This window comes from Amphiura filiformis, unplaced genomic scaffold (genome assembly GCF_039555335.1).
Source record: "Amphiura filiformis unplaced genomic scaffold, Afil_fr2py scaffold_174, whole genome shotgun sequence".
Lineage (NCBI taxonomy): Eukaryota > Metazoa > Echinodermata > Ophiuroidea > Amphilepidida > Amphiuridae > Amphiura > Amphiura filiformis.
In genome coordinates, this window is record NW_027305638.1 from 118,452 (window position 1) to 137,634 (window position 19,183).

Here is a 19,183-nt window from a genome sequence, read left to right on the forward strand (position 1 = left end):
GGTTGACCCAATTTTTTTCTCGGTCGTTTGAAAAAGTGAAGAGCAAAAAAAAAAAAAAAAGGATTTTAGCCGCTAGCGCCCTAAAAGCAACCATTTTTTCAATTTTTTTTTTGCTTTTTCAATTTTTGGCGCCCTTTTTTCATTGCTAATTCGTTTTGCCGCCCCTTCGTTTTTGCCGCCCTGTTTTCGCCGCCCTTCTTCTTCCGCCGCCCTTCGTTTTTGCCGCCCCTACTTTGACCCCGGGGCTGGCGCCCCCAAAGCCCCCCAAATACGCGCCTGCATTAAATAATTAAAACGTAGACAGTAAAAAAGACAAAACACAAACAAAATGGCGACGTAAAAAGTAATTATTATAGGAAAGAGAAAATATAATTTTATATATAGGTGTATAATAAATTCTCATACATATATTATCATAATTGCTTGTATACATAAACAGAATGATAAATTGTTACCTTGTAACGTTAGGTGTATATGTTTAGGATTAAACTATTTTATTTTGTTTTAAAACATTTATTTAATAAAAGCATATGAATATTACATAATTTTGCCGCAAGTGTTATATTTTAATATAACTAGAAAATGCTCTATTAATATCATACAAATTCGTCTGCAGGTTCATTTCGTACGGGGTGTTAACCTGACCACCTTTTCTGACTACCTTTTCTGACTACCTTTTCTGACCAGCTTTTACAGTGAGCCGTGTGATATTTGATTCTTACACTATAGACCACAATGGCATTATCCCAATGCCATAGGGTCACTCCATATCAAATCAAGGAGGCGCCCCACCTGACCCCCTCAGATTTGCTTTATATTTTAGTCATATGTTGTACCTGTAAAAATATTAAAAATCTGCAAATTTGAGGTCTGTAGCTCTTACGGATTTTCTGTGGCAGGCATTTAAAGTTGGAGTAGGGAGGTCTAAATTTGGACCCAAAAGTTACCCCTTAAATAAATTTCATCTTTGGGAGTCTGTGCCTTCTTTATAAAAAGAAAGAGAGGTCTGAAACTTTGCATACACACTAACTGCATGCCCAATTTGTCAAAAAATAAAAAATAAAAAAATTATGTAATTGCGCGTTGTGTCACGGGGTCATTAAATATGCAAGAAAAAATGTAATGTTTTGTAAACTGGCAAGTTTAGCCCCCCAAAATTCACATTTTTTGTCAGATTAATTATTTTTGTTTTCACCGATGCTATATATAGGATAAATACAATGCATACCCAAAAAATTGGGGTCACAACTCATTTACATTTCGAACAGCGCCCTCACGAAGATGAAATTTATTGCAAATTCAACATTTTCAGGGGGCCCAAAGTCGATGTGGTCCACCTTCAAAGTTTATAAAACATCACTTTAATATAACTACTAGTCTTAAATTACAACTTTGCTAAGTCCCAGTAATTGTATAGGTTGACTTCATATAAAATGACAAGCCTAAAGTTGACCATTTTCTTATGATTGCATGTAGTGCAAATGTGCCGAATTCGGAAGGCTTGAAAGTCAAATTGGCCACAATATTAAAAATAAATGATTAGATGAGTAGTTATTGGCCCTATTTACTTGTATTTCCATTTCGTTTTCAATATATACAGATTTTCTATGGTAGCCATTTAAAGTTGGAGTGCAGCGCCCTCACGAAGATGTTTTGTAAACTGGCAAGTTTAGCCCCCTAAATTCACATTTTTGTCAGATTAATTATTTTTTGTTGTCACCGATGCTATATATAGGATAAATACAATGCATACCCAAAAAATTGGGGTCACAACTCATTTACATTTCGAACAACGCCCTCACGAAGATGAAATTTATTGCAAATTCAACATTTTCATGGGGCCCAAAGTCGATGTGGTCAACCTTCAAAATTTATAAAACATCACTTTTATATGACTACTAGTCTTAAATTGCAACTTTGCTCAATCCCATTAATTTTATAGATTGACTTCATATAAAACGACAAGCCTAAAGTTGACCGTTTTCTTATGATTGCATGTACTGCAAATGTGCCGAATTCGGAAGGTTTAAAAGTCAAAATGGCCACAATATTGAAAATAAATGACTAGATGCATAGTTATTGGCCCTATTTACTTTTATTTCCATTTTATTTTCAATATTGGGGTCAATTTGACTTTCAACCTTCCGAATTCGGCACATTTGCACCCTTTTTGCACTACATGCAATCATAAGAAAATGGTTAACTTTGGGCTTGTCATTTTATATGAAGTCAACCTATACAATTACTGGGACTTAGCAAAGTTGTAATTTAAGACTTGTTGTTATATAAAAGTGATGTTTTATAAACTTTGAAGGTGGACCACATCGACTTTGGGCCCCTGAAAATGTTGAATGTGCAATAAATTCCATCTTCGTGAGGGCGCTGTTCGAAATGTAAATGAGTTGTGACCCCAATTGGATAGATATGCATTGTAGTTAAGTTATTTATAGCATCGGTGACAACAAAAAATAATTAATCTGACAAAAATGTGAATTTAGGGCGGCTAAACTTGCCAGTTTACAAAACATTACATTTTTGCTTGCATATTTAATGAGCCCGTGACACAACGCGCAATTACAGAATTTTTTATTTTTTATTTTTTGACAAATTGGGCATGCAGTTAGTGTGTATGCAAAGTTTCAGACCTCTCTTTCTTTTTATAAAGAAGGCACAAACGCCCAAAGATGAAATTTATTTAAAGGGCAACTTTTGGGTCCAAATGTAGACCCCCCCTACTCCAACTTTAAATGGCTGCCACAGAAAATCCGTAAGAGCTACAGACCTCAAATTTGCAGGTTTTAATATTTTTACAGGTACAACATATGACTAAAATATAAAGCAAATCTGAGGGGGTCAGGTGGGGCGCCTCCTTGATTTGATATGGAGTGACCCCATAGTCCAATAACATTAACTAAACAATCATAGTGCAAAATTTGACCTGAAGTTGCAGAGCATGAGGTTTTTGTACCCCAATTTTCAAAGGTCATTCAATGAATGTACAAATGTATCGGAGTTAAAGAACTGTGCACTAATAGATGAGAATGTTTTGGATCCTAGTGTTTTACACCATAATCATAGATAGTCCTGCTGGGTGATAATTTGCAACTTTTCTCTGGGACTTGTTAATAGATAAACAACATTTTTAAGGGTACATGGTTGTTATTTCTTTCTCACTTTAGATTATTTATTTGTACCTTTTGCTTGTCGAGTATCCTTTGATTTTGTTTTGTTTAATACAGTTTTGTTTGTATATTTAATGTCTTGGATGCACCATCGGATCGAGTGCCACTGATGTAAAAGCAATTTCCTAATAAAAACTTGAAACTTAAAAACTACATCACTTTCATTGTAAATGAAATTATTTAAAACAAATAAAATAAAATTTTGCACACACATCCAATTTTCCTGACTTCATTCGAACGAGTGCTCCCTAGTGTTACCCTCAGCACTTCCCTGTTCAGACTTTGTCTGTCTGATGGACAATTAAGGGTATACGATGTATTGTTGGTCGAAGCAGCAGAAAACAAAGTAGTTCACAGCACCTTGCAAATGGTAGTGAGCTTTAGCAAAAATTGCATTGCTCAATAAGCCCAATCGGCATTGGAAGTTTGCAATGCATTGTGGGGCACATTTTGCAGTTTTGGAACACTTTGTCCTTTGACCTATCGGGAAAATTCAGAAAAATTGGGGTTTTGAGCGTACAAAATATAATTTAAAACGTGTTACTAGAATAAAAACAATCCCAAAAATTTGATTATTGTATAAATTAATTATTTTATTATTTATAATGATAACATTATTACAATAATAAATTAATGATTACAGCAATTTTCCAGATATGTCAGAGGTCAAAGTGTCCCAAAAACCTGAAAGTTATGGCGATTGGGCTTATTCATAGCGAGCGTGTAGAATAATTCAAATATCACAGATATACTTTTGTATTAGGTCCTGTGGTTCTGAGTGTTGTAGAGAGGGCTGAAACAACAACACTTTTGTAAAACGTACATAACTCATTAACAAAAAATTAAGCAAGTTTTCCCAAGTATATGATTTGTATAATGAACTTCTGCAAAACACCAAAGTGTTATTTTTCAATAATATATTGATTCAGATAATGAAAATCTGCTTCGACGAACAATACCTCGTATACCCTTAAACCCATATTCACATTCATGCTGCACCCTTAATATATCATGCAGGGCATGTTTGACAAATATCATGAATATGACCTTGTGTAGTGGTAATTGTGTTTACTTTATTGATTATTGACCCAGCACCTGAAATGATAACTCCTCTCTAAACTGAGAAGTTAACTGCCCTGTGAAAAACCATGGAAGTATGGAAAAACAAAACAAATTTCACTTGATAATTTCAATTTTATGTGCAAAGTGTAAAGATAATAACAATGAAGCAAAACATCCAAATAATGTCAAATAAGGTTGTCAAAAAAGATGGTCAGAAAAGGGGTCAGAAAAGGTAGTCAGAAAAGGTGGTCAGGTTATGGAAATTCCCTTTAGTACGTGCATAATATTCAATTCAGCTATATAAGCAACCTCACTGGAGAGTGAATAGTTAGACGTGCGCACTATCAAGGAGTATTGTAATCGCAACCTCACTGGAGAGTGAATAGTTAGACGTGCGCACCATCAATGAGTATTGTAATCGCAACCTCACTGGAGAGTGAATAGTTAGACGTGCGCACTATCAAGGAGTATTGTAATCGCAACCTCACTGGAGAGTGAATAGTTAGACGTGCGCACCATCAATGAGTATTGTAATCGCAACCTCACAGGAGAGTGAATAGTTAGACGTGCGCACTATCAAGGAGTATTGTAATCGCAACCTCACTGGAGAGTGAATAGTTAGACGTGCGCACCATCAATGAGTATTGTAATCGCAACCTCACAGGAGAGTGAATAGTTAGACGTGCGCACTATCAAGGAGTATTGTAATCGCAACCTCACTGGAGAGTGAATAGTTAGACGTGCGCACCATCAATGAGTATTGTAATCGCAACCTCACAGGAGAGTGAATAGTTAGACGTGCGCACCATCAAGGAGTATTGTAATCGCAACCTCACAGGAGAGTGAATAGTTAGACGTGCGCACCATCAATGAGTATTGTAATCGCAACCTCACTGGAGAGTGAATAGTTAGACGTGCGCACCATCAAGGAGTATTGTAATCGCAACCTCACTGGAGAGTGAATAGTTAGACGTGCGCACTATCAAGGAGTATTGTAATCGCAACCTCACTGGAGAGTGAATAGTTAGACGTGCGCACTATCAAGGAGTATTGTAATCGCAACCTCACTGGAGAGTGAATAGTTAGACGTAAGCACCATCAATGAGTATTGTAATTACAACCTCACAGGAGAGTGAATAGTTAGACGTGCGCACTATCAAGGAGTATTGTAATCGCAACCTCACTGGAGAGTGAATAGTTAGACGTGCGCACTATCAAGGAGTATTGTAATCGCAACCTCACTGGAGAGTGAATAGTTAGACGTGCGCACCATCAAGGAGTATTGTAATCGCAACCTCACAGGAGAGTGAATAGTTAGACGTGCGCACTATCAAGGAGTATTGTAATCGCAACCTCACTGGAGAGTGAATAGTTAGACGTGCGCACTATCAAGGAGTATTGTAATCGCAACCTCACTGGAGAGTGAATATAGTTAGACGTGCGCACCATCAATGAGTATTGTAATCGCAACCTCACAGGAGAGTAAATAGTTAGACGTACGCACCATCAAGGAGTATTGTAATCGCAACCTCTCTATTGTCTGATTGTGGCAATTCGTTTAGGGCCGGTTTCTCGAAGCATGGCTAGTGATCAGGCTTCCTGAACCCAACATATCATGTATCAGTGCTTACAATTTCACATTGTACATCACCTAGAAAGATAAATCAATCAAATGGATCCACATTGATAGGGCTAGCCTACTGGCTTAGCCAGACCACTAGCCAAGCTTCGGGAAATCGGACCTTTGAGTCTAAACGAATGGCCAACATGACTGACATGACAGTTTACTTCAGTTTCGAACCAGTCATTCATTGCATTCATTTTCATCACATGTAGTGCGTTTATATGCGTTGAACGCATCCCACCAGTCTGTCATAGCAGTGTATTTCCAGTTGAAAAATGCATTCCTCCATTCACGTTCAACTTCCGGAAGATCCTCTGAAAATGATGAAAAGATTTTTTATCTCAGTATTTTATCTCTAAAAACAAAACAAAACAACAACAACAAACGCCAGCGCAGGCGAGGCCTAAGGTTGAGTAACGGCTTCAACGTACATAAGAAACTTTTACAAACAATAATTGTAATTACCAGTGAAAATTTCCAACTTTGGTACAAGATCATTCCAAAATCGTACAGAGTCTGCTTTAAGAGCTCTGTCTGTAGTCAAATTGAGATCCAATACTTTGTAGTTGAGTTCGGGAACGGTAAACGTAGGCCAATACATCTCATTCTCTGGGTCATTTGACATACTCGGTGTCCTGTTTAATTACAAAGTATAAATAAAATAATAAGTGTATTATTTTGACAACACTAGCAGAAGGGAAGGGTTTCATATTATCCGCGCAAAGAAAAAGTGATTGTTTCAAATGTGGTGTCACTGTGAAGAGGAATAATGATATTGAAAGTAGCTATCCCTTGAAATGCAACACGATATGTCACAAATAATCTGACAAAATAGTTTGATAGTTTGATAAAACTTTCAAAAATTTTGTTGAGGAATTTATTTCAATGGGATTTCAACTTCTTCAATACTGCAGTTTTACAAGTTTTAGGCCTATGCATTGCCAAATATTTTCATTTCACAATGACCTAATGACAAACTGTCCTTTTGGCAGTTTATACACACTTTTTTTTTTTACACTCTCACCGAGATTACTAAAAGTGGCCTTTAATGTCCCTCTATTCAATTTGATTCTAGTTGAACTTCATAACAGCCATTATTGGATTCAAATATAAACAATGAAGTCGTTAAGTGAACACATACTATGGTAAAGGAAACAACTAGATCTTGATTTACCCTGTCTTGGCAAATTCAGTCCAAAATCGAATGATCTTGACGCTCAATTCTATCTCCGGTCCACTCAGCTCCGGCTTTCCTTCAATGAAAGGAAAGCCAAAGACAAATTGGATTTCCTCACTATGTCCACTTTCGAGCCACGTGGGATTCCCACGCGGAGTCCAGCGAATAGAAACTGTTGGCGCATGTGTCATCTATTAAAAACAATAGAACGTACATGTATATAGTAATGCAGTATGGAATACCTATAAAAGTCAACTCCAAGTTTTCTTTGATAGCTCTTTATCAAATAGTTGTTTGACTTGTTAGAGTCGTCAGTGGGACAATGGATTACATTGGTACCACAGCTGCCATGCGCGTATTTGGGGGGAGCTTGGGGGGGCGCGAGCCCCCCGGGGTCAAAGTAGGGGGCGGCAAAAACGAAGGGGCGGCGGAAGAAGAAGGGGTGGCAAAAAGAAGGGCGGCAAAAAGAAGTACGGGCGGCAAAAAGACTTAGTAAAGAAAAAAGGGCGAACAAATTTGAAGAACTGTGAAAAAATGGTACTATACCTTGCTTTTTTTTTTTTTGCTCTTCACATTTTCAAACCACCGAAAAAAAATGGGCTCAACCTTTTCGGGTTGTTGAGGAAGGGGCAGCAAACTATGATATTCTTCAACCCCCCTGGGAAGGAGCAGCCACGGTACGCCACTGGCTGCAAGCACCCTTAATCAATTTTATGTTTAATTTGCTTCCACGTGTCTTTGTTTTAATTATCATTACACGTACAATATAACTCACGGCCGGGTTTCCTGCATATACTGTACATTTATCATTTTGAATGATATTATTGAGGTTAGATTAAATGAAGGTTAAGTTGTCTTGATCGTGGTTACTCAATCCAAGGTATCAAAGTGAAGTTACAATAAATAAAACACAAGTTGCTTAGCAATTAATAAAACGTTGCAACGCAGTGGCGTACCGTGGCCGCCCCAACCCCGGGGGGCTGAAGAAGAAACAATTTTGCCGCCCCTTCCTTAACAGCCCGAAAAGGTTGACCCAATTTTTTTCACGGTCGTTTGAAAAAGTGAAGAGCAAAAAAAAACAAAAAAAAGGATTTTAGGCGCTAGCGCCCTAAAAGCAACCTTTTTTCAAAATTTTTTATGCTTTTTCAATTTTTGGCGCCCTTTTTTCATTGCTAATTCTTTTGCCACCCCTTCGTTTTTGCTGCCCTGTTTTTGCCCCCATCTTCTTCCGCCGCCCTTCGTTTTTGCCGCCCCTACTTTGACCCCGGGGGCTGGCGCCCCAAAGCCCCCCAAAAAAAATACGCGCATGCAACGTACCTGATAACGGTAAACCTGGTCCCCTGCCATTGCATGAGCTCTAGCTACGTACCTGATAACGGTAAACCTGGTCCCCTGCCATTGCATGAGCTCTAGCTACGTACCTGATAACGGTAAACCTGATCCCCTGCCATTGAATGAGCTCTAGCAACGTACCTGATAACGGTAAACCTGGTCCCCTGCCATTGAATGAGCTCTAGCTACGTACCTGATAACGGTAAACCTGGTCCCCTGCCATTGAATGAGCTCTAGCTACGTACCTGATAACGGTAAACCTGGTCCCCTGCCATTGAATGAGCTCTAGCAACGTACCTGATAACGGTAAACCTGGTCCCCTGCCATTGAATGAGCTCTAGCTACGTACCTGATAACGGTAAACCTGGTCCCCTGCCATTGCATGAGCTCTAGCAACGTACCTGATAACGGTAAACCTGGTCCCCTGCCATTGAATGAGCTCTAGCTACGTACCTGATAACGGTAAACCTGGTCCCCTGCCATTGCATGAGCTCTAGCTACGTACCTGATAACGGTAAACCTGGTCCCCTGCCATTGCATGAGCTCTAGCAACGTACCTGATAACGGTAAACCTGGTCCCCTGCCATTGAATGAGCTCTAGCTACGTACCTGATAACGGTAAACCTGGTCCCCTGCCATTGAATGAGCTCTAGCAACGTACCTGATAACGGTAAACCTGGTCCCCTGCCATTGAATGAGCTCTAGCAAGGTACCTGATAACGGTAAACCTGATCCCCTGCCATTGAATGAGCTCTAGCTACGTACCTGATAACGGTAAACCTGGTCCCCTGCCATTGCATGAGCTCTAGCAACGTACCTGATAACGGTAAACCTGGCCCCCTGCCATTGAATGAGCTCTAGCTACGTACCTGATAACGGTAAACCTGATCCCCTGCCATTGAATGAGCTCTAGCTACGTACCTGATAACGGTAAACCTGGCCCCCTGCCATTGAATGAGCTCTAGCTACGTACCTGATAACGGTAAACCTGATCCCCTGCCATTGAATGAGCTCTAGCTACGTACCTGATAACGGTAAACCTGATCCCCTGCCATTGAATGAGCTCTAGCTACGTACCTGATAACGGTAAACCTGGTCCCCTGCCATTGAATGAGCTCTAGCTACGTACCTGATAACGGTAAACCTGGTCCCCTGCCATTGAATGAGCTCTAGCAACGTACCTGATAACGGTAAACCTGATCCCCTGCCATTGAATGAGCTCTAGCTACGTACCTGATAACGGTAAACCTGGTCCCCTGCCATTGAATGAGCTCTAGCTACGTACCTGATAACGGTAAACCTGGTCCCCTGCCATTGAATGAGCTCTAGCTACGTACCTGATAACGGTAAACCTGGTCCCCTGCCATTGCATGAGCTCTAGCAACGTACCTGATAACGGTAAACCTGGTCCCCTGCCATTGAATGAGCTCTAGCTACGTACCTGATAACGGTAAACCTGGTCCCCTGCCATTGAATGAGCTCTAGCTACGTACCTGATAACGGTAAACCTGGTCCCCTGCCATTGCATGAGCTCTAGCAACGTACCTGATAACGGTAAACCTGGTCCCCTGCCATTGAATGAGCTCTAGCTACGTACCTGATAACGGTAAACCTGGTCCCCTGCCATTGAATGAGCTCTAGCAACGTACCTGATAACGGTAAACCTGATCCCCTGCCATTGAATGAGCTCTAGCTACGTACCTGATAACGGTAAACCTGATCCCATGCCATTGAATGAGCTCTAGCTACGTACCCGATAACGGTAAACCTGGTCCCCTGCCATTGAATGAGCTCTAGCTACGTACCTGATAACGGTAAACCTGGTCCCCTGCCATTGAATGAGCTCTAGCTACGTACCTGATAACGGTAAACCTGATCCCCCTGCCATTGAATGAGCTCTAGCAACGTACCTGATAACGGTAAACCTGATCCCCTGCCATTGAATGAGCTCTAGCAACGTACCTGATAACGGTAAACCTGGTCCCCTGCCATTGAATGAGCTCTAGCTACGTACCTGATAACGGTAAACCTGGTCCCCTGCCATTGAATGAGCTCTAGCTACGTACCTGATAACGGTAAACCTGGCCCCTGCCATTGAATGAGCTCTAGCTACGTACCTGATAACGGTAAACCTGATCCCCTGCCATTGAATGAGCTCTAGCAACGTACCTGATAACGGTAAACCTGGCCCCCTGCCATTGAATGAGCTCTAGCTACGTACCTGATAACGGTAAACCTGGTCCCCTGTCATTGAATGAGCTCTAGCAACGTACCTGATAACGGTACACCTGGTCCCCTGCCATTGAATGAACTCTAGCAACGTACCTGATAACGGTACACCTGGTCCCCTGCCATTGCATGAGCTCTAGCGACGATGTCATTATTCGCGGCAAAGGGATCTGTGACGAAGTCAACATAAGGTCTGAAGAAATCCACGTTGTCTTGATCCTGGATGGTCCAATCTAAATAGTGCTGGTAGATTGAATCTTCAATGATGGGATTTCCTATTGCTTCACTTACAAACTAAAGTTATAATGAGATGGTAATACCAGAAATTTGAATTTAATGAAACAAGAAGAACAATTGATTAATAAGACGTTTTATTAAGAAATACCGTTTGAAAAATATAAAAATATCAACGTCAGTCGAAGGAAAGGTCCTTATCTTGGGTCCGAAATATAACCAGTAAACATGGTACAAACAGGGTCTCGCTAAATTAAAGTTGTCATACAAATAGGTGACAAATATGAAGCAATATTATCATTAAATTAAGTTACGGTCCAGCTTTATGAAAGAGGGAAGCTTCAAACATTTTAAGGTCGCCTCCAGCGCCTAAATGGTAGAGTCGTACGTGTATTGGCATCCATTCTGTGGGGAGTCCGACGCACTTCCCCTCCGGGAGTTGAAAATTTTGTAAGTAATGGGACCAAAATCCGTATCTGAACAGGTTTCTATATACAATGGAAGTAAATCTCTCTCAAGCCCAAATATCTAACCTTATGGTGGTACTACACCCTTGATAAATTTGTGACTATTTTTGCATTTTTCTCATTAAATAATAACACACTGGTAGCTAAAGTTATGTATATTATAGGGGCAAAGAATCTAGTTACTACACTGGAATTTCAGTTACTCAAGACAAGCGGTACATAATTTATGATAAGAACAGAGGTACCGCTAGAATGTATCTTATTTTTTAACATATAGGCCTATAATGAACCACTTGTCTTGAATCACTGAAATTTCAGTGAAGTAATTGGATTCCTTGCCCCTATAATACACATACCTTTTGCTACCAGTGTGTAGTTATTTTTTGAGAAAAATGCAAAATTAGTCCCAATGTTTATCAGGGGGTATGTAGTACCACCTTAAGTACAAAAAAACACATTAATTCATATCAACTCGGATGTTACCTTAATGATATTTTGAGAAGCAGATTCTGTGAACTGCAGTATTCGAAACGAACATTGTATGCAGTACAGCTTGGCCCGGGGGAAATGAATTTAGAAATGAAGCAACGACATCACTTGAGCAAAAAACAAAGGGTGCTTTTATTTAATGTTCATTGTTGTGGTGTTTACATGTTCTATGGAGAGAGCACTATGTAGTATGACATTGCTAGAAATTATCAAATATGCCTAGTTGCCTCGGTATCGGTATTGGTGCAGGTATCAACAGGACCCTGACAGTGAGTTCAGAAGTATGTTACTGCGTGGAAGCGGCCATTGACCCTGTCATCGCGTATCAGGAACTACCGGTCGCGAAAGGCGCACTTGAATGCGCCCTATACGCGTTATTGATCGCGTAGGACGCTTGTGCTGGCGACGCGTTCGTTAGCACCCCGGCGACCCCCGCGTTGCCGTTAGCACCCGTTAGCACCCTATGGCAGCTCCCATACGTGTGATTCGCGGGATTTTATTTTCAGGCTCTGTAGCGTGCAAATTTGGCTGGTCCGTTTTTTACAGTGGGGGACCTGTATGCGCTAGTCTTATACTAATGTAGTTTCGGAATAGCACCACTTACGGTTACTTAGTTGGACAGGTTTCACTAAGAAGCCGCTATAGTGGGATTGTCCTGAACAGTAGCCAATGGAATTATAGTACCAGGACATTTCCCAAAACCTGCCCTCCTACACCCTGTCACATGACTTAATTAGAATAACTACCATTCTGCTTGGAGCCAACTTGTCAAAGAATGAGCTCTTTATGAGCTATATAAACTGAGCTCAAAAAGAAACTTATAATTTTTTACAACTTGTGAATCACAAGGTCATATCTTAAAATAGTGTCAATCAAAATGAACCAAAATTACACACAGGATTACTTTAATACTCTACTCAAAACACATGTCAGTAACCAAGCAGTTGTCCAACTGACACAACAACAAAATGCACTGTCATGGGACAGCTTCCTGGACTTCCTCCACTTTCACAGCCCAACATTTGGCACCCAGCACAAAAAATCTGTGAGAATGCACACAAGATCCTTGCACAGATGATAAAACGGTGCTGCTTTCTGCTTTTCATACACTTTTTCAAGAAACAGGGCTGGGCTGTGAATGTGGTCCAGGAAGCTGTTCCATGTCAGTGCATTTTGCTGTTGTGTCAGTTGGATAACTGCTTGGTTACTGAGTAGAGTATTGAAGTAAACCTGTGTGTAATTTTGGTTCAATTTGATGGACGGGATTTCAAGATATGACCTTGTGAAAAATTATAAGTTTCTTTTTGAGCTCAGTTTAGATATATCCCACTAGTTAGCGGTTACAATTCCGGTATTAGTATCCGAGACTATCCAGATACCTATATATTTTGATGTGAGTTATCTGCTCTTCTCTGAAAAATAACTCCGTACAGCCTACACCTAAGGTGAGTTATATATCAGACCCACACTCTTTATAACGCTTATCCCAGAGTGTTGTGTGTACGCTGTATAAAAACATACCCCTTACCGACTTGTACACCTGTTCACTAACGAATGGCGGATCTTCCCTAGTAGCGTATGGTGGAAACAGGCGTAGTATCCGCTGTGTCCCTTCAGCAGCATTGGATCCTAACATCAATGTAGTCCTCTGAAAGTCTTGCCTTTGTATCAGATTCAGAGGAGAATCATCCAAGAAGTTGTTATCAATCTGGTTATCGATACAAGGAGCCCACATGAATCCAGACTGTAGAAAAGACATTTTTAAATATATTTAAATTACTGAAACTAAATTACTGGAACAATGTGAATTCATGAAAATTCATCAACAAGACTTGCGAATAAATGTATTAAACCGCCAAAGATATTAGGATTGTGTTTTAGAATCAGAATAAGGGCTCGGTTTTCGTGACGTAGCCAGTTGGTGGAGATTATGGTGAAGTGTAGGTAGGGATATGTGTCACGTGTGCCCTCATAAATCACGATCCCATCGGAATATTTTGCGGGGGTTGTCGCAATTAGGGAAAAATATTAAGAGGATCGGTCTGTCGGATTTGGTTTTAAAATTTGGACTATTTTCTCCTATTGACGTGCAGCGTGGACAATGAAACCACATCTTACGGAGATAAATAACGCTATAGTCTAAATTAACCTAACAATGCAGCAAGCAACTAAAAATACACCGATTGCTCTGTGCTCTGAGCTTAATTCCATGACAATTTTTCTTCCCATGATCCACGTATTTCCTGTTTCAGACAATCCATTTGTTTTCAAGCGTCATTTTTTAAAAAGCTTTGGCTCCTTCAGATTTGATATGATATTTTTCATGCAAAGTAGCATATTAAAATGTGTTGATGGTCAAGTCTTTTAAATGATTTTAATCATTATTGAACAGCGGTGTTCGCAAGAGTGTGCACCATCAGTTTCCTGCTTAAAAAATCTGGTTAGGCCATTTTCCTGCTCAAAAAATCTGGTTAGGCCATTTTTAGGTTGTAGAGTTATAGGATTATGATTATAAATTAGGCTCAGGATTAAGATATTATGGTTAGAGTCAGATTATACAGCCTGTCTCAAAAATAATTGTGCAAGTGAAAAGCGCCCTCTTTGGTAATTAGAAAATATCGTTGTGACATAATGCTTGCATCAACGTCAAGGGCGTAGTCTTAGCTCTCAAAATATCGTTTGTTCTGTTCAATTTGCTCGTTTTAATCTCAAGATATGTTTAGTTAACGACGAAAGTGTAAAATCACAATTGTGCCACTTACTAGGGAAGAGGGCTTTACATGTATATCAGTGATAGTATCAATTTGTTTTTACTGTTTTTACTGTTTATTCATGATGCGGGAATAATGATTCTCCTTTTCCACTTAAAACAGATTAAAAGATAAATAAATATTTCACATTCTGCTGTAAAATTAAATACATGTGCATGTCAATGATTGATTTTATCATGGTAAATACTGTTCTCTTAGTCACTTAAGACATGTTAAATTACAAACAAATATTGCACACTTATAGGTCAATGAACGCGTATTACTTGCTGGAAGAGAAATTAGACAAAATATCATGCACGCGCGCTGATGTTGAGGCGTCTAATGCACGAGCCCCGAAGGGGGAGTGCATTAGACGCATCAACATCAGCTATCATTGATTTACATGTACAGCTCTCTTCCCTAGTAAAAGTGGCACAATTGTGATTTTACCCCTTCGTTGTAAAATAAGCATATCTCAAATTTAAAATAAGCAAATTGAACAGATCAAACGGTATTTGAGAGCTAAGACTGCGCCCTTGACGTTAATGTGAGCATCATGTCAAAACGGTATTTTATAATTGCCATAGAGGGCGCTTTTTACTTGCACAAATTTTTTTTAGACAGGCTGTAGTTGGGGTGGTAATCACGCAATCATCTTTCTAATTCTTCAAGTAATAAATTACAGGTGTATACTTCAGACCTGGCATTTAATATGGAATAAATCTTCACGCAGTGCCAAGACTCATCTGGAAGGGCTCTGCATAAACCGCACGGGCTAAATATTAATTGGGGTGTGTCGGGAGATGGTTTAAAATAATAGTTTGATAGAAAATATGCTTTCCACGAGTTTAAAATATGGTGCTCTAATGCAGTGTATTTGCCTAAAATGGCGGATTGAAAAGAGGCTGAATTTGAGCTTTGGGGGAACACAATTTCAGACTTTATGCAACATTGATCTTTTATTGTCAAATTTATTTGGGTTTGAGGTGATATTTCCTAAACTTCGTCAGCAATTGCTATTCATCAGAGCTGAAATGCAATGTACCATTTTGTTGCAAATGGGAGGAGCTTAAATAATGGCTCTTATAGTGGTACCTACTCAGAAAGTTCGCCACAGGAGTCAAATGTTATAGAATTACGTTACAAAAACAACTGTACGGATTACTGGTTGTCCAATGAACTCACACTGTTAATATTTAAAAATTTTAACTTGATGAGTACGTACCACTTTTAAGAGCAATTTGTTTTCAAAAGCGCCTCCCACATTCACAATTAGTACCTTACAAGTTCATTGCAGTATTGGTATTTAGGTCCAGTACATATCACCTCAAACTTCAATAAAACATCGTGGAAATCACATTTTTTATCAAAAATCATTTTACACCATCCCCGGACACACCCCAATAAACATTTAATCCGTCCGGTTTATGCAGACACCTTTCAGATTAGTCTTGACACTTTGTGAAGAAAAATTCCATACTAAATGCCAAGTGTGTTATTTGCTTACAGCCCGGCTTACAGCTACTCCAGCATCATTAAGTTCCTCTGCTGTAGCATCTCGCAGACATTGACGTAGTTGAGTAGTATCAGTGGCAGTGCATCCTAATTCAGCTCCAATTTTAAACGCTATCTCTCGTCCTACACTGGTTTCTTGGAAATTTCTAGGCGCTACAGCAGCTCCACTCTGTCAAAAGAATCCAAAAATATATGGTTTAAGTTTAGTAAGTCATACGTTAGGAAGAGATGATTGCTTTAGTTAACTATGCTTCTAACTTCAGGCAATGGTCGGCGGTCCAATGATTTTTAACTTTTTCTCAATTTCTACTGCACATGCTGCAAGCATTATGTAATTGTTATTGTACTGATTCGGCAGAGTTACCGTAAATTGGTTGAAGTTTTGCCTAACATGTATTGTGTAATCACGAAATAACTTGTAAACTAGTTCTTCCCATTTGAAAAGGATGTTGAGCAGATAGAACTACAAGAGTCAAGACATTATGTAATATAGGAATGTTACAACATTGTTCTAAAATAATCAGGCTGAGTCAAAAAGAAGTAAGCTCATGTTTGAGGGGCTGTAACTCGAGATCTGTAAGAAATCTGCTAAAAATGAAAATACCACTGGAAAGAACAATTGTACACGTCTAATTAAAAAAAAGAATTGTTGCAATTGCTCACAGCAAATTTAAGTTATACTCATTTGAATACAACCACCCATTTTTGTAGCTGCACACGGTTTCACTTCCCAAGTAGGGGCCTACCTATCATATTGATTGGTAAGGCGCGATGTTCAAATGCAAATCAAGTTATGTGGCAGGTGTGGTTTCGATCAACAATTCCTACATGTTAAAGGGCTCTTTTCAATATGAATTTTACCTCATTGCCTCATTGCACTACATTATAATAAAACGGGCCAAATAACAACATGGCACCATAATTTACCACAAGGGAGCGCACGTCTCTGTCGACGAAGTATCATGAAACTAAGAGTCCCACTGAAGTTCAGCGTCTTTTTCGTCTTCAATTTCCTACAGCTAACCGGGTTTCATGTAAGGGAGCAGTATATAAGAATGTGAACAAGCTCAATGTGCATGGGACACTTCACTAAGGAACAGAGAGCCTGAAGCTTCAGGCAGACCACGAACTGCTAGATCACAAGTGAACATTGCTAGAGTTAGACATGCGTTACAGCAAGACCAAACTCAATCCTGTGCCCAACATTCCCCGATCAAGCTTCTGCCAGATCGTTTGTAAAGACTTGAATTGGTATCCCTACAAACTATAGTACCGTCATGGACTTTGTTGAATATTAATTAAAAGCAACAGTTGTCTTTTCAACAATAAATCCTGTTTGCACTTTGCTGATTCGTCGAAATTGAAATGGATGGAAATCAACCAGCCGTGTACAAAAATGGGAGGTTGTATTCAAATGAGTATAACTTTAGTTTGCTGTGAGCAATTGCAACAATTCTTTTTTTATTTAGATGTGTAGAATTTGCTCTTTCCAGTGGTATTTTTTAGCAGTTTATTTTTAGCAGATTCTTTGCAGATCTCGGGTTACAGCCTCTCAAACATGAGTTTACTTCTTTTTGATTCAGCCTGTACTTCTAGTACCTATTTCTATTCACCGTTATGGATTCTTCTCTCGTGCGATTATCGTGACTATAAAAAATGCACTGTGCTCTGTGAATTACCCTTACCTTGAACGTGGAATTATGCAAAAAGAAACATATGTTGTGTGTATTCTGGGACACACCGTATAAATGAAATACCTGCATTATAACTTGGTTGAAGAGGCCCCTACTCTGCTTGGAGAGTATGTGGTAGTTGCCACTGACAGCCCCTGCACTTTGGCCAAATATCGTAACTTTTTCTCTATTACCACCAAATGCTTAATACAAAGAAAAATAAAGTAATAATAATAAGAAAAATAAAGTAATAATAATAATAATAATAATAATAATAATAATAATAATAATAATAATAATAATAATAATAATAATAATGATAATAATGATAAAAATAATAAAAATAATAAGGAGGAGGAGGAGGAGCAGAAGAAGAAGAAGAAGAAGAAGAAGAAGAAGAAGAAGAAGAAGAAGAAGAAGAAGAAGAAGAAGAAGAAGAAGAAGAAGAAGAAGAAGAAGAAGAAGAAGAAGAAGAAGAAGAAGAAGAAGAAGAAGAAGAAGGAGGAGGAGAAGGAGAAGGAGAAGAAGAAGAATTGAATTACTGTCTTCTTTATTTTATTTCTTGAGAAAAACTGTTACCGTGGATATTTGTTTGTATCCATTTGAGGGCTTCAACTTGATCCAACATTCCATAGTTGCCTGGTAAAATATCGTCACCTGTTACAACACAATGACAAAGACATTGGCGTTATGTGACACAGGTCTATTCGAATAGAAATGTTCTGATTAATGTAGGGAAACAATGGGGTTCTTAAGGGTGTTCTTAATTTTCGTTCTTTGTCACTCACTAAGGGGCACACCATTTGATACTCAGGGGGGGGGTAGGAAGTTGGGGTCGGGGGAAGAAATTTTTTTATGCATTATACACAGTTAGGTGGGGAAAGTTTTTTTTTTTTTTTTTTTTTTTTAGTATTGGTGGGGAAAGTTTGTTTTTTTTGTAGTGGGTGAAGTTTTTTTTTGTTGAAAACTTCCTACCCCCACCCTGAGAATCTAATGGTGCGTCTCTAAGCATAGAAACCACGGTGTTCTTTATTTGGTTCTTTGTCACTTGTTTTTTTTTTTTTTTTTGCATATTTTGTTTCATTTGATATGGAAATACCTGTGGTGAGAAAGCCAAACGTTGCCAGACGGTAATTGATATTGACGCGTATGACGTCACCAATCGCACTCATTGGCTCCCCGCACAGTGTCTTCGACCCTATATCTTCATGGCAGGAATCGCCATGGTAGGTTAAATCCACAGCCACGATTAGCCATTTGGTTCAAACCTTTAAAGCTCTTTTAAACTAATAATTAGTCGAGGGACATAACTAAGGCTACTCACAATAGCCGGGTAATCGATCTTGGTTGTGCGTGATTAAGCTTGTATACCCCATTGAGGTCAATGGTCATCGACTTTTATACTGCCTACAGTGAGTGCAGCTGTACTACACGCTGCACGCTGTAGTC

At 39.3% G+C, this 19,183-nt stretch overlaps 1 protein-coding gene across 3 annotated transcripts; it reads right to left on the reverse strand.

The window, feature by feature from the left end:
• Window positions 1–2,897: 2,897 nt before the first annotated feature.
• On the reverse strand, window positions 2,898–18,910 carry LOC140145218 (acetylcholinesterase-like). 3 transcript variants are annotated; one of them, XM_072166990.1, is made up of 11 exons: window positions 18,834–18,910; window positions 18,314–18,391; window positions 17,819–17,937; window positions 16,054–16,230; window positions 13,325–13,540; window positions 10,718–10,900; window positions 8,623–8,637; window positions 7,043–7,236; window positions 6,334–6,503; window positions 5,366–6,182; window positions 2,898–5,307 (listed from the first exon to the last, which is right to left on the reverse strand). In XM_072166990.1, exons 1-10 carry the CDS (start codon window positions 18,904–18,906, stop codon window positions 6,049–6,051), a joined length of 1,359 nt encoding a protein of 452 aa, XP_072023091.1. In that variant the 5' UTR covers window positions 18,907–18,910; the 3' UTR covers window positions 2,898–5,307; window positions 5,366–6,048. The 3 variants fall into 3 exon arrangements, with proteins under 3 accessions (XP_072023091.1, XP_072023092.1, XP_072023093.1); XM_072166991.1 differs by having other exon boundaries at window positions 2,898–6,182; XM_072166992.1 differs by lacking the exon at window positions 8,623–8,637 and having other exon boundaries at window positions 10,703–10,900.
• Window positions 18,911–19,183: the final 273 nt, after the last annotated feature.